The following is a 15,454-nucleotide window of genomic DNA, read 5'->3' as shown; positions in this document are numbered from 1 at the left end:
CGGCGGCGGCGGCGGCGCGCACGGGAGGCGCGCCCTGGGCCGCCCGCGCCCTCCCAGCTCCCCCACCAGTGCACGAGTTTACCTCTAGAGGTCATCAGGCAGGATTTACGACTGGACAACAAAAGCACGTGATGTGAAGCCGTACCCCATATTTGGGTGCCTACGTAGGAGGGAACCAAGTACATGTCCCAGTCATTTCCATAATTCATCATAAATTGTGCAAGGGTGCTATAGACGCACAAAACGACCAAGAGCCACAAATCAAGCACACATATCAAAAAACAAATGAGCTCTTATTTTGTAAACTCATTTTGCGGTCGCTATCCAAATGGCCCGGACTACCAGTTACATAATTATGGAGATCACAGCTCGGTGAGCGAGCAATACAGGGACTCCGCCAGCATGCACTCCGGCAGGTACGGATACGGCTACAATGGCATGGACCTCAGCGTCGGGCGCTCTGCTTCCACCCACTTTGGTGCCAATGAGAGACCCCGCAGTTACCCGGCCAACACCACCTCTGCCTCGACAGAGCCCAGGTACAACCAGCCCGCGACGTCTTCCCACTCGCCTCCCCCTGACCCTCTGCCCTGCACCGCCGTGGCCGGTTCGCCTGTCAGCGAGAGTCACCACGGGGTGAAAAACTCCCTCGCCAACTCCACCAGCACTTCGTCCAATTCCAGCAGCAACACGCACATCAGCAGAGACGGGGTTGGCACCTCGTCTGGGACTGAGGAAGACACTCCAGCAAGCAGCGAGCAGGCAAGTGCCCCGACCGACCAAAGCACAGCCCAGCCTTCACAGCCCCAGATCTACCCCTGGATGCGAAAACTGCACATAAGTCATGGTAAAGCAAATACCCTGTTCTTTCTTTATTTCTCTGGAGGAAAAGGAGGATTTAATGTAAAACGGGTGGCTGCGCCGAGCAAGGTCGGGGAGAGGGGGAGAGGAGGGCGTGAGAGCGGGCAGTCTCCGCGCACATCACAACTCTGTTCGCAGGGAAGCACGCTCCCTTCTCTGGGCGAGTCCCCCCCGAAAGGAAAAAAAAAACCGCCCGGCCCCGAAAACACCGCCYGCCTGGCTCCCAGCGCCGGCGGGGGGAGTAGAAGGCGCTTTGCCGAAGGGAGATCGGGAGCAGAGGCTGCTCCCGGCTCTCCTCTGTAAGGGGGATCTTCCAGTGGGAACGGCGCGGCTGACCCCATTTATTTTGCTTAGGCATATTAAAAAAGAGAATAGGAAAGGGTGAGAAGGGCAGTTTTCGCTGCTGGGAAGCCGTGGGGGAGGGGGGAGGACTAGTCGCCCCAAACTCGGGGGAGAGGGCTTGAGGGGCGCGGGGAGCGGAGCAACTTTGAGCCCCGGGTACCTGCCCTGCCCTCGCTGCTGGGAGAGCGGCCGGAGGCTCGCTGTCTCCCAGAGCCTTCCCCAGCTCAGCCGTGGGAAAGGGCTGCACGCTTCAGCTTTGCTTCTYTCAACTCTGAAAACCCAGCTACCAGCAGAGCCATCCTCCAAATCAGCTTATCTGGGGGAGGCATGGCGGAGAACTAACCTTATTGAAAAATAAAGAAAAAGGTGCAAAAACTAAATTAAAAAAAAATTTAATTGCAAACCCAAGCAAAAACTTACCGARGCTACCAAATCCCCCTCCCCCAAGCCTTTCCTAAGAGGGGCTGGAGGGGGAAACTTGTTGAGCGTTTATCCAAACCAGAAACAAAACCAAGCAGGACTGAGAATAACGGTCCTGGTCGCTGGTAGCTGCAATGAGACACGAAGGCTCCGAGTGGCTGCTGAGAATCTAAATCGTGTACTTTTCTCTTCCAGACAACATAGGGGGACCAGAAGGGAAAAGGGCTCGGACTGCTTACACCCGCTATCAGACCTTGGAGCTCGAAAAGGAATTTCACTTCAATAGATACCTGACCCGCAGAAGAAGGATTGAAATAGCACATGCTCTTTGCCTCTCAGAGAGACAAATAAAGATCTGGTTCCAAAACAGGAGAATGAAATGGAAAAAGGATAATAAGCTGAAAAGTATGAGCATGGCAGCTGCAGGAGGGGCATTCCGTCCCTAAGCATTTGATCAATTAAAAGTACTGAGCAGTATTAGCTGACCCTGCGTCGTCTCATGTCAGTACTAAGTTGACTTTCTAAAACTTCCTTGTGTTACTTCTGTGAAGAAACCCTGTTCTTGTCGCCCTTATTCATCTTTTAATCATGAGCCTGTTTATTACCATTCTCTCGCGTGTATAAGTAGATCTGCTTTTATCGTACATTTCTTTGTCTTGAATGGCTTTGTCTTGAAAAAAATAATAGATGTTTTAACTTATTTATATGAAGCGAGCTGTGTTACTTGAAGTAACTGTTAAAACAAAACAAAACTAAACAAAAAAGAACAAAAAGGAAAAAAAAGAAGTTAAAAAAAAAAAGAAGGAGAGAGAAAGGAAACCCTCCCCGATTTAGTACAAATGTTATGTGTTGCACTCAACCTGCTTAACTGTGCATGTGTGGTCAAGTGTTAATGTCTGTATAGCTCCAAGCTGTTAAAAATATTTTTATTCAAACTACCTATATAATTCCTGTGTAATTAATGCTGTTGTAGAGGTGAAATGATGAAACCAACTGAACTTGTTCTACGTGTAGTGAATAGTGAATCTGTGACGAAAACTGTGATTCCAAGCAGTATGTCCTTGCTGTGCCTTTGTATATGACTCTTTGCACGAACTCTTAGAAGTGGCTCTTATTAAGCGCAGCTTCTGTGATGTATGTTTTTTGTGAACAAAGTTACAAATATAGTCAAAGTCTGGCTGTTTGAGCAAACTGTGATCAGCTTTTTTTTTTTATTATTATTATTATTTGTTTTTAAAAAAAACCTGACTGGAAATCAACAAAAAAATAAACTTTCTATTGTAAAGTTTTTGTGATCTGGTTTGTGCAAAGCAAGAAGTTGTGCTTCCTGATTTGCCTCTGGAAAAAAAAAAAAAAATCCCGTGCAGTTTGTTATAATATTTTACCTGGTTCCTGCTGCATGTTGCAAATGGTGGATGCTGCGATTGTCCACTACCAATATTTTTAATTGAAAGTTTGACCATAAGTTCTTCCTTACTTGTTTCTCGCTAGGTGGAAAGCTGCATCGCAGGACCACAATCAACACCCTTTGTGGCTGAATCAACTGTTAGCTGTTTGCTGGCGGTTAAAATTTAAAAAAAAAAAAAAACAAACCCCAAAAAAAAAACCCCAAAAATTCTCTTAACCCCAAAACATGTGCTTTGTTAAAATACGCTGCTAACTCCAAGGCGTGTTTGCATCGCTCTAGAATTTCTCTTGTGGTTTCACTAACTATATTTCAGGGCAACCATGTCCAAGCCCTCTGCCTCTATTAGTAACCCTCTCTAGCCACATTCCCACTCTTCACCCTKTAAAGATTTTTGGTTTTCTTCACTACAATTAGTTTGCTATAAACGTAATGTTACTTACCCCATCAGAGCTTGAATGGTTAACTCTTCTGAGCTTCTAAGAGCAACTAAAGATTTGCACATTTACTGACTGGTTACATTGATGCCTTCCCTTAAAAGTTATAAAACAGTAAACTTTATAAGCCCCAGTTCCGGCTATATGACATTTGGGTGCCAAATGAATAGGGTTTTGTCTATGAATTAGATCGTAAAATCATCCATAGCACAGACAGATAGGCTCACTGGCTATAAAAAGTCACGTGGTGCCATTAAAGTAAGTTTTATGGTTTTGGGGAGTTGACATCCAACATTATATACCACATAACATATAATCTCACTGACGCTGGACTTCATTTGACTCTTTTGCAGGCTACGTGTGCCTCCTGGCCATTCAAATTGTCAGGTTTAGGGACAGAAGTATCCAAACCACAAGTTCTCAGTACTATGTGAAAAATGGCTCCTTGCAAGTCAAAGGTAAGTTTTGTGCACAAGTTCCTTAAAGTTTATTTGTACAGTGGGGAAGCCGAGGCTCCTGCTCGCTCCTGCTCGGTCTCGCCTCTTTCTTTCTCTTTCTCTTTCCCTTCCTCTCTGCCTGGAGGTTTTCAGGACGGTCCCACCGAGCCCGAGAGGCAGGATCAAGCACTAATGATCCAGGTTGCTCTGCAAATACYTCCCCCCCACCCCTTCACTCGCAGCAGCTAGCTCTCTATTTTAACGATCAAATCAAAGTAAACCACAATAAGCGACTTTGGCAGAGATGGATTTTGGGGCCTAGCTTTAATCACTTTGACTACCGCAGAAGATAATTACTTCCTTTGCTCCAATAGACTCTCCAAGTTTGGAGAGGTTTTGTTTAGCTAAGAGTAGTTACTGCAGGCGATTAAAAAAAAAGGGGAAAACAAAATAGATTGGGCTCGATATTATCTGGGCAGTATCTTATGTAGGCATGATAGAGTTGGAGGCGTGATGATGTGGTAATAATCTTTGGATTGGTGAAATATGTTGCACATCAGATCTAGAATTAAAATGCTACAGACTGTACTGGAGTGCTTAGATACATATTTTCTGCATTGGGTTGTGCAGGAAGCTTTAGCTATGTGTATTTGTACGTCTGCGGGTGTGTAGTGTGTTTTGGGGATACGCGTTTATAACGTTGCTGTAACTTTTTCCTGATTCTYTATGTAATTGCTTAAATAGAAATATATTTAAATTATATGCATGTGTGCCTGCATGTACAAATCAGTATGTTGTTCTGTGTAAAGCCGTGCACATGCATATATGTGTCTAATATTGGTGTATTCATGTATACAAAGGGTGTGTACGTGTGTATACATATATATGTTCCTGGGACTTTTTTTTTTTTTTTTAAGCGAACCAATTGACTGTAACTTGTAGCATTAATACAAGAGACTACAGGTCATTAGAGTGCTGCAAATTATGAAATACGGGCTTGGTTTATTGAAGATTGTAAATATCCCCCTAGCTCTGCTCTCTCCCTTTCTGCCTTATATTGCTGGCTGCCATTGTGGGGTAGGCCCCAGCTGCGTGTTTACTTCAACATTCTTTTTATTTAAGTGGACTGTTCTCACTAGAGTGTGATTACTCAGCAATAAACTTTATGGCCGGATTTAACTTTAGTCTTTGAATTTCCAGGACTTGAATGAAAGGGTGAAAGGAACTCTATCTTTCTCTGGGCAACATTAAGGCCTGATCCTTATCCTAAGAGCTGTTACTTTGGCAAGTGATCTCGGGGTGGGGGGGGGCTGGGGGGTGCAAACAGACTAGTCAGGGGCTAGGGTAAAATTTTGAGAATTCCCTTCTATCTATCTATCTATCTATCTATCTATCTATCTATCTATCTATCTATCTATCTATCTATCTATCTATCTCTCCAAACCAGCTGTGGGTATCTCTTTCTCTGCACAGGTTTGGAGTTAACATTGATTCAGCGGATTGCACTGTTTTCCTTTATGTGCCATAAAGCTGGGTTTGCAAAAGAATGGGGTGGTTTGATGTGAGAGATGGGCTTTGTTTTATTTCGCTAGTGCTATGCCATTTGAATGTTGTGRTTTAGGCTGGTTTTGCTACTGTGARMAAAAATGAGAGAAAGACACAGGGTTTTAGGAAGGGTAGGGTTGTTGTGTACTTCTGCAAGGTCTGCATATTGCTGACTGATTCCTATCTTTAATTTATTTGTCTTTAGCTTTAAAGAAATTGTAGTATCTAAGGTTCATCCCAAATATCTCAGTTTTAAAAACAATTAACATTTAAAGTCAGCCCTTKTGGAAGATAAATAGAGTCTGATGCCTTTGTTTGTCGATCCTTCCTATCAACACTAAACAAACACATCTGCATATATTCCATATTAAAAAAATTAAACAGACTTTAAAAGAGCATATCCAAATGAAAATTTGAAAATAATTTCCTTATAAACAGCTGGAGATTTTATAGTACTCTAGTTGCCACATTTTCGTCAATAGGAATATCAGAAATTTATATATGATGGGCGTGTATTATACTATATCATATGCCATAAAATTTTACAGCTTGAGACAAGGCTTGAAAAACYCTTAAAAGTTTGGTCATCATTTATACACAGGTCCTTTTCCGAGGAAAATCCTTTGCTTGTAAATGGGAATTTTACTAGACACAAATAGCYCAGGATTACTCAGTATTCAACAACACTGCGCTATTTGAATTAACTGGCGAATATACAAGCACGCATGGACACCCGTTCAACTAATGTTTTAGGATCTTGGATATCATCCTGGATTGTAATTGTTCATTGTCTAGAGTGAAAATATTTGCTACTATGTACTTTACACATTTTTGAATGTGGCTTCTGGACCATATCCCACACAAAAACAATGTACAGATGTTCAAGAACTGCACAAAAGAAAAATATCCCTAAGTCCAGAAGCTTATAAACCTGCCTGTACTGCGAGAAAAAACTAACAACAAAAGAAAGTTAGGTAGAAATGACAACTTCACCATGTTTCTGGCCCTGCCCTGTCCTAAGCATCGCAGYTGAAACCATTCAAACCCAGAAATGCATTAAGATTTCCTAATATACTTTGAAATTTGAAATTCAAACGAGCCCAGACTGCCGAAATCTGTAGAAATAGYCCAGGTCTGAATTGTTTTCCGAGGGAAATTGTCATAGAGAATTATCGCTGGAAATCAGGAGAGAGGTTTTATCCACACACGTTATTTTTCTGATGCTTTTGGGGAATTAATAAGTGCAAGTTTGTTCTACTTTAGGAAKGGCGAGTTGCGTTCTGCAATTTGAAATACAGTTTACCTAACCCTTTGAAAGAAATTCTTGCATGTAGTGTCTCATGTCAAAGCGTAAGGAAAATTGAAGATTAGGCAGCTCTCTAAATGTGTGGAACTGGTGACTTYGCAAGACATAACTTTCTCTAAACCAGAAGTATAACAATCCAGTGGAAAGTCATCCGTAAATTACAGCTCCGCAGCYTTGCCTAAACCATGCAAACACCCTAATTTCAGAACATTACAGGGAAATTATCATTCTGCCATTTCTTTATATTTAATAAGTGTGTATCTGTGGACGGGTGACAATAGAGAAATTTGCAATCTGCTCCATGGGAAATTGAATGGAACAGATCATGAGGGGAGGATCAGGAGGTTTCGATTTCAAACCCTGAATTGGAGCAATGCCTTTTCCCTCCCCGCAAATACMGATTTAATGCATTTAACGCAGACACAAGTAAATCTGACCAAGTTAAGATGTCGTTGGCTTTCTTGGTTCTGTCTCTTTCCTGCCCTCAAAATGTCCCCGATTTGAGGGCTAGGGTTACTAGTTAGAGCGGAAAACCACAGCTCCCACAGTCATCTGGTCATATTTGAAAATATTATCCCTTTCAAATTAAAGTGTCTTCACTAATGTCTCTCTGGAAGGCAAATACTCATGGACCACCCCAGTCACATGCTCCTGTAGCTACGCGCACAAACAATACCAAATCTGACACAGAGAGCGTGTAAAATTTGCATGGATTTTGCCTTATAACACGCAAAAGGAATCTTTTCTATATTCCCTCCCCCCAAAAAATGTCTTTTCAATAATAATATTTGCTATGAAGGTTATTGGGTAATTATTGCAATTTTGTGGAACAGTCCTTGCTTGAGGTGAAGTCTGTCTCCGGATAATAAATGGCAGCCCGTGCAGTTCACTGCCAGGTTAAGTAAATGCAGAAAAGATAAATCTGCACACCCTAGGAATCACCAGCAGAGCTCGCTTTAGACCAAGTTCACAGTCAACTCGTTTGCCTAGACAAGGCTTCGCAAACAATTAGAGTTGTTTCTTTATGTTTAAATCAAGGAGAAATGACTAAAACCCTTCAGCAGAGAGCTGCAGCTTTTCCCCCAACGCTCGTCGCTCCGTTCCTTCCAACCTCACGCCCGGAACTTACCCAGCATTTCACCTGCAATTGTAACCATATAGCGCCTTTGAGTAACAGGCTTCCCTCCAACGCTGCCGAAAGGCTGTGCAAACTGATCTAACAGCATTTTACAAAGCTGCGAGATTAAGGAAAAGAAAAAAATAATTAAAAATGCAAAAGTATCCGATCTCTCAAAAGCAGGAAGGATGGAAAAAAAAAAAGCTCCCTTAGAAAGCTGGGGGAAACGGCAGAAGTATTGAAACAAACAGTGCGAGTCTCTTACTCCTAAAAGAAGCTGCATAGCTTTTGTATATCTTTGTGGTTAAGGGCGTTACAACTGCAGGTCAAAAAGTTGAGGGTCAAAAGTTTACGTTTTGCACCACTCTTAGTCATTCGCCCAGACAGAGTTTGATGTCAATGTTATAGCCGAGATCTTGACTATCAGCACAAAAGATAAAATAGCTTTGAGTTACGTGTGTATCACAGTATGGACTCCAGGTGAACCCTACTGGCTGAATGACCTCAATTACCGAGGAAAGGATAGAAAATTCCTCTTTTCAAGAGTAATACACGTTGTATTTCATCTTGAATTATCAGCCACATTTATGCCTGAATATCTCGGGTTCAGCGGCGGCAGGTAAACACGCGTGTTACCCCCACAGCAGCCTCCGATGTTGCCTCCTCCAAGAGTCAGGTAGCAAAATGCTTCGCACTTGTTTATTATATAATAACCTGCTCTAAGAGGTTTAATGTTAAGCCTTCTCACTTTGCAAAATGGCAGGAAGATAAGATAGGAGGGAAGCTATTAACGCCTATATTGATCCTAGCCGCGTCTTTGTTTTTGCTCTCATTTCTGTAGCGACCGCTAAACTGTGCTTAAACAGGACATGCCGGAGATAATACGGGCTATATGTTTGGTCCGAAGGAGCTCGTTTAAAATGCGGAGCGGGGGAGCCGTGTTGCGATACCCATGGAAAATATTACGGAGAAGCTGGCGCCCCGCGCCTCTCCGTGATTTGGAGGGTTCTCACAGCCTTCTGGAATTACCCGGGGYGGCAATTCCCAGCGAAATAGGGAAGTGTTGTTTTTCCTCCCTCCATCCACCCCTCTTCACCCCTCCAAGAAAAAGTTTGGTGGAATTTCTTAGGGCAGAGAGATTCCCACGTTGCTGGGATTTTTTGTTCCCGGTGCCATCTCTGGTTAGACGTGTCTGCAGGGAGAACTAGCCAATATTGCTCAAGCAACTTCATTCTGGAGGAAATCATCGCAGATGATTCAGCTTGAAATTTTAAGGCTGAGGGGTCGGTGGAAGAGGGAAAGGATATTCCCAACTAGCCATAATCAAATATGAAAGCTCTGGAGGAGGGGACAGTGCGACGAGGAAATCCGAGAAAGAGCGCACCTCGCCCCCAACCACGCATTGCTGCCTTTCCACCCCCAAGGCAGCAGCCTACACCGGCCTCTGTGTAACTGGTACGTGTGAATTATTTGCCAGAGACACAGCTGGATCGTGGCAGGCGAGCGCTGTTTCTTGGGAGCAAGTACGCGARAGGTTAGATACCAGATTAGCCGAAGCGATTATCGGAGATTGTGCCTAAAGTACCTGCTGAAGGCTGGAAAGTGTGTAATGCAAGTGTTTGCTCGGCGTGCAGACGCTGCTCACAAGTTGTTGCTGCTGCTCACTTGTAGCGAGCCCTGGCACTGCACGTTTAGGGAGCCTGCCCGCTCTGGAGATAGTATATAACCTTTCACATCCAGACTATTTATTTGGTGTAAGAGCGGAGCCTGATAACAAGCTAAAAACCGTAGCCAAATATCTATTTTGTTAGAGAATAGCAGGCGGATTGTTTCCAAGAATAACAATGCGTCTTTGATATACCCAGAATGAAAGCTGTTACTATAACCGGCTTACTCAAGAGTAGGTGACAGAAATCCATTCACTTCCTCACTAAAACAATTAGTGGTCCCGATTCCGTATTTTAAATCTGGTTTAGAATAAAAATATCAATGAGAAAAATTTCTAAGAAATTGAAACGGCGACTTACATAAATGTTGACTCTTGAATTATTGTTGAAATTATTCCCTCCCCCCCCCTNAAAAAAAAAAAAAAAAGAAAAAAAAGAAAGAAAGAAAGAAAGAAAGAAAGAAAGAAAGGCAACAGGCTGGAACAGAACAGTTAATAATTTGAGACGAACTCTTTCTGTCCTTTCACTCTGTGCATTCAGCACGCTGCTCTCTGGCGTGGAAGGTCTGCTCAAAAGACCATTCATTCAAAATCCGGGCACAAATCACATTTTACGTGTGTTTATTTAAGCGCGCCAGGACAGAGTGAGCAAATCCCGCCAACTATCCCGTTGTTAAGAGGAGCCCCAGTGCCAGGGAAACCACCGCTTTTACCAAATGCTGAACTTGGGGCAAAAATGCCACCATTGCCCCGGCAGCGCCCATCGGGAAGGACTTCTCGTCCGCGGAGGCAAGAGCAGCCTCGGGGCTGTATGATTCCCAGGAACAAAGAAAGGAATACAGTCGATACATTCCATAACGTTTACATTTTCCCTCGATTTTTTTCTAATTTTTCCCTTAGAAGTAGTGACCTGGGCAAAGCACCCTGCTATCTAAAAGACACTGTTATAGACCTTTTAGAAAAACTAAGTCCAAGGCCGAGGTGAACTTCAGGTCACCGCGTCTAACAAATATGAAAATGTCGCCTGGTGAAGGGCACGCCTTGTTATTTAACAAAGACTGTCAATGTGTAAGATTAATAAGAAACAAAATGCACACGGTGTCACTTTTCGGTCACTTTGAAACTTGGGACAGCCTCGCATTCAAGAGAGGAAAGCTGGGACTAAATATATTCAAAATGGTTCAAATCAAAGTCAAGCCAGGCTGCTAGTGCGATTCTTCCTCCTCCTACCGCTCTCGGTGGAGGATGCCCGGGCACGACGAGAGGTTGACTTGAATTATTATTATTATTATTATTATTATCGTCATCATTATTATTGCTGCTGCTGTTGCTATTATTCTTTTCTCTTTCGTGGTAATTACGTTTTAACTGCAAATGTGGAGGGTAGCAGGAGTGCTTGTCTTTTCCATCAGAAAAAAAGGGATCCCCCATTTCCCCCTCTTTCGGTATGTATTGAGTTGCCTCTTCTTGGTGCATGAAAATTTACTCTCTCCCTCTCAACTTAATTCCAATGCTCATCCCATCCCATTCTCGGCCAGCTTCGGCCAGGAAACTCTCACTTCTTTATTAATTGATTGAAGTCTCCTTCTCCAGCGAAATCGAGGCTTTMGTCCTTCTGGAAAAATAAGGGAGCTGGCCTGTTTTATCCTATCCTTTTCTTTCTTTGAGAACTTAGGGTGATGGTATAAGTTTGTTAAAGGGAAGTACTGGGGTAGAAAAGGGTTTGAGATTGTTTATTACAGCCATAAATCTTGCAGTAAAATGTCGAAATGGCCGTGTGCAAGATAACACTTGGTGGTCTTGGCTGGGTTCTTGTTTATGATAACAAAACCACAAAGACACGGAACAGGCCTTTTGGAGGTCCTGCCTCAGCACATCTTCGCAGACTAATAGAACCACACCAAAAAGCTGAGCAGCTCAGGTCACCTTGCAGATTTACACTCGTATACAAAACTGAGTCCTTCCCTCTGTAACCAAGTGCCAGAGCCCCACTGTAGAAAGAGGCACGGTGAAACTTTGAGATCTAATCACAGTAAATAATATGAAGCAGAGCCCAGTCACCTCTCCCACTATTGCGCTGAGCTTACAAATCGAGACAACACTTTTCGTTGTGTTTTACTGTGGCGTGAGAACACGGCAGCCCTCTGTAGTGCTCCGGCCATAGCGCCTCAGGACTTATGCCGAGGATAATATTTACGATACCCCAGTGTAATTCATCTGGTGCTAGCCGGCAGGTATTTGTATGTATGTGTCTCTGTGTGTGCATGTATCTCTTTACACCGGGAAAACGCTATCGTGGTGGACTTTGGCAATCTTTTATTTTTTTACAGCCATGGAGACGCGAGCTTTTTTTTTTTTCTTACAGGAGATGGGTTGCTGTTGTTTTGTTGTTGTTGATGTTTTCAATATAAATAAAACAATGTCCCCTTTTCTGTCAGATGTGTGCAGTTGAGCAGTTGTGGCTGTCTCTGTGTGTAACCGCGTGTGTGTAACCGCATTTCCTCTCCACGCAGAGTAAATAGAGAAACTTATCTATTACGCTAGTTAGAGTTCCATAGATGTGCTGTTGGAAATGAGTAAGTAAATGTGTTTTAACTCTCTTTACAAATTAGACATTCGATAGTAGGAGGAAATGAGTGATTGTTTAGATAAGTACCCCAGTATACCCAAGTGCTGGAAATGTTCTAACATATTACAAGCCGCATGCAATGTGCATGCCTGTGTGTCTGTGGATAAAATATAAATCGATACGATGTGTGTCTTGTTAGACAGAATATATATTCAAATAGAATTTTATTGCATGTATCCATTATCTATAAAACTGCAAAAGACAATAATCTGAATTTAAACCAGGGTAACTGTTAATGTAATATCTTTAGGAGGGCAAGATCTAAACTGTATCATATTTACGCTTGATATATTGGAAGTATTTTCCCATACCAGCAGATGAGATTAGCCACTCAGCAATTATATTCTCTAAGGGTACGGTAAATATTTCTATGTGTTTATATGCTTTCCCGTAAAGATGAAAAAAATAATCCGAAAAGTTCGCGCCTACTGAAAATGTGGCAGACTAGCTGACGTCCAATAAGTATTTTTTTTTCTCGCTTAGAATAAGAGCTTAATTAGTTTAACCATCAAATTTCAATTACCTAAGGTCAGGGTGGTTGCCTCTTCCCCCACCCTGAGCTGCAAATATCTCTTACAGTCCCAGTTTTAGCAACGTAGAAGTGCCCGAGTGCCCTCTCCCTCCTACACTAGGGTTTGCGGGATACTTCTGCGAAGGCGCTAGCGTTTTCTCATGGAARTGAAAATTAAGAAATAAACCTAAGACAAGGCATACCAAAACAACGGACTTAAATTCGTAGTTCAGAAAGCTCTCCTGCGTAGGGAGGGATGCTCACAGTAAGCCCTGTTAATCGCCGGTAGGAAGTATTTGATACCGTCGTGTCCGTCTTTCCCTTCCCCCCSTGTTCCCCGTTATTTTCAGGCTCGGTCTATGCCTCACACCCCGCAAGCCCCTCGAGGACTCTCYTCGGCCTCCCCTCGACCTTCCTTCTAACTTTTGCATCTATTCCTCCAATTAGCACAGCTTCAAAGGCGCAAAGGGCTGTCCCGGGAGCTCGCGGTCGCCCGCGGTCCGCAGCGGCGGGGCTCTGGGGACAGACCCCGGAGGGCRGCCGGTGGCCTGTGCCCGACATCCGCTGCCGCCCTCTGCCTGCGCGCAGCCCCGGCGTTTGGAGATGGGCTTGTTTAAAAGGATTGTGCAACGCCTTGTGCAACGCCTGCCTCCCTCTGGATCGCGCAGCTGGGCTGCGCTCCGCTTCCTCGCCCCGCTTCCTAYACTCTCCCACGGGAGAACTAAGACACAAAAAGTGCCGGGGCGGGCGGGGTGGGTGGGAGACTGTCAAAGCCGGATTAGTTTTATCTCGCTTGACACCGCGACTGCTGGACGCGGCCCGGGTCGGCGGGCGGGAGGAGCCGGAGATGCTGGTGAAGAGCGGACGCGGGGCGCTCCCTCGCCAGGCAGCCGCCGCCCGTGGGGGAGGCGCAGTCCCCGAACAGGGTCCGCGGGCGCGGAGCTGCCCTGCGGCCGCTCGTCCCTCTTCCATTTCCTGATCCGGGGTCCGCGGCCCCGCGCGGTAATTGGCGCTGGCGGTCAGGTGGTGGCGGGGCGGCGGGGGGTGCGGGTGTGTGTGTGCGCGGGTGTGTGTTTGTGTGTGTTGTAGGCGCTCCAGGGGTGGGAAGAGAGGAAGGGAGGGGAGTGCAGCGGGGAAGGGGGGGGCGGGGGGGAAGGGCTGGAGGCCCAAACTTTGGCAGCGGCGAGCACTTGACAGCAGCGGGAGGGGGAGAGGGAGGGAAGGGAGGGAAGGGGGGGGGGGGAAGGGGAGTGGCCTCGCCGAGCCCAGAAAAACGACAACGCGAGAAAAATTAGTATTTTTGCACTTCACAAATTAATGACCATGAGTTCGTTTTTGATAAACTCCAACTACATCGAGCCCAAATTCCCTCCCTGCGAGGAATACACGCAGCACAGCGGCAGCGCCGGCAGCTCCGCCAGCTACCACCCGCACCACTCGCACCCGCACGCCCCGCCGCCGCCGCCGCCGCCGCACCTGCACGCCGCGCACCCGGGCCCGGCGCTGCCCGAGTACTTCCCGCGGCCGCGCCGGGAACCGGGCTACCAGGCTCCCGCGGCGCCGCCGGGGCCGCCGGGGCCGCCTCCCGAGGCGCTCTACCCCGCGCAGGCACCCTCCTACCCCCAGGCGCCCTACAGCTACAGCAGCGCCGGCAGCGCCGCCCCGGGCCCCGAGCAGCCGCCCCCGGGCGCCTCGCCGCCGCCGCCCGCCAAGGGCCACCCCGGCCCGCCCCAGCCCCTGCTCCCAGGCCATGCCCTGCAGCGCCGCTGCGAAGCTGCCCCCGCCGCTGGGGCCGGCACCGGGCCCGCCTGTCCGCTGCTGCCCGACAAGAGCCTGCCCGGGTTGAAGGGGAAGGAACCGGTGGTCTACCCCTGGATGAAGAAGATCCATGTGAGCACGGGTGAGTTGCCCTTGCCAGGAGGAGGTGGGGGTGCGCCTGCAGAGGAGGGAAGGGGGGAGGGTGCTCCCGGGGCCGGGATGGGTCGTTGCGTGTGGGGCTTTTTTTTTTTTTCCTCCTTCTCCCTCCGCGTTTCCTTATAGTAAAAAGAAAAAAAAAAAAGTGAGAAACCTTTTGTATCCGGGGTCCTTTATCAAAAGATTTACGAGACGCCAAACTGTTAGGGCAGTAATTATAGCCCCCATAAATTTAATTGCCCTGCAGTGGCTCTGGGCCATGTGTCTTTGAAGCTTTTCTTCTAACCCAAATGCCCATCACCATTTTTTATTGCTCCTCGATTGTCCCCACTGTCGATAGGCTGTGAAACAATTTTTCTTGCCGTTTATGTATCTTACGTGAACCCGGTGTCAAGTTATTATATAATGATTATGTTCCATCGCTTCCCCTCTCCTTCTTTCCCCTCCGCGTGTGTACGTGTGTGCCCGTGTGTGCACGTTTCAGTCAATCCCAATTACAACGGAGGGGAGCCCAAGAGGTCTCGCACTGCCTACACCAGACAGCAGGTCCTGGAGCTGGAGAAGGAGTTTCACTTCAACCGCTACCTGACCAGAAGGCGACGCATCGAGATCGCTCACACCCTCTGCCTCTCTGAGCGCCAGGTCAAAATCTGGTTCCAGAACAGGCGCATGAAGTGGAAGAAAGACCATAAACTGCCTAACACAAAGATGCGCTCCTCAAACCAGTCCACACTGAGCCAGCAGTCCAAAGCACAGACACAGGGCCACCCCCATCCGCTCGATGGGGCTACACCCAATGCAGCCGCGCTATAAACACGGTTTTTGGTTTGAGTCTTTTTGTTGTTGGTTTGGTTTGTTTTTGTT

General features: G+C 46.2%; 3 protein-coding genes across 4 annotated transcripts in view; all 3 read left to right on the top strand.

Annotated features, from left to right (window-relative positions):
- Positions 1-15,454, top strand: part of HOXA3 (homeobox A3) — a 45,527-nt gene that overhangs the window by 8,523 nt on the left and 21,550 nt on the right. For both annotated transcript variants that reach the window (XM_057365490.1, XM_057365500.1), the window contains exon 2: positions 3,819-3,923. Coding sequence is in view for 1 of the 2 variants with exons in the window: in XM_057365500.1 (XP_057221483.1) it covers positions 3,819-3,923 (105 nt within the window). In the remaining variant the exon portion in view is untranslated. The remainder of the gene's footprint in view (positions 1-3,818; positions 3,924-15,454) is intronic.
- Positions 18-2,426, top strand: HOXA5 (homeobox A5). The gene is made up of 2 exons (XM_057365502.1): positions 18-847; positions 1,819-2,426. The coding sequence occupies exons 1-2, from the start codon at positions 286-288 to the stop codon at positions 2,067-2,069; spliced, it is 813 nt and encodes a 270-aa protein (XP_057221485.1). The 5' UTR covers positions 18-285; the 3' UTR covers positions 2,070-2,426.
- HOXA4 (homeobox A4) lies at positions 13,920-15,448 on the top strand. The gene is made up of 2 exons (XM_057365504.1): positions 13,920-14,576; positions 15,075-15,448. The coding sequence occupies exons 1-2, from the start codon at positions 13,994-13,996 to the stop codon at positions 15,401-15,403; spliced, it is 912 nt and encodes a 303-aa protein (XP_057221487.1). The 5' UTR covers positions 13,920-13,993; the 3' UTR covers positions 15,404-15,448.

The sequence above is a fragment of the Malurus melanocephalus genome, unplaced genomic scaffold (assembly GCF_030028575.1).
Source record: "Malurus melanocephalus ecotype Western Australia unplaced genomic scaffold, MMel_1.1 scaffold_53, whole genome shotgun sequence".
Lineage (NCBI taxonomy): Eukaryota > Metazoa > Chordata > Aves > Passeriformes > Maluridae > Malurus > Malurus melanocephalus.
This window is presented reverse-complemented; position numbering and strand designations above follow the sequence as displayed.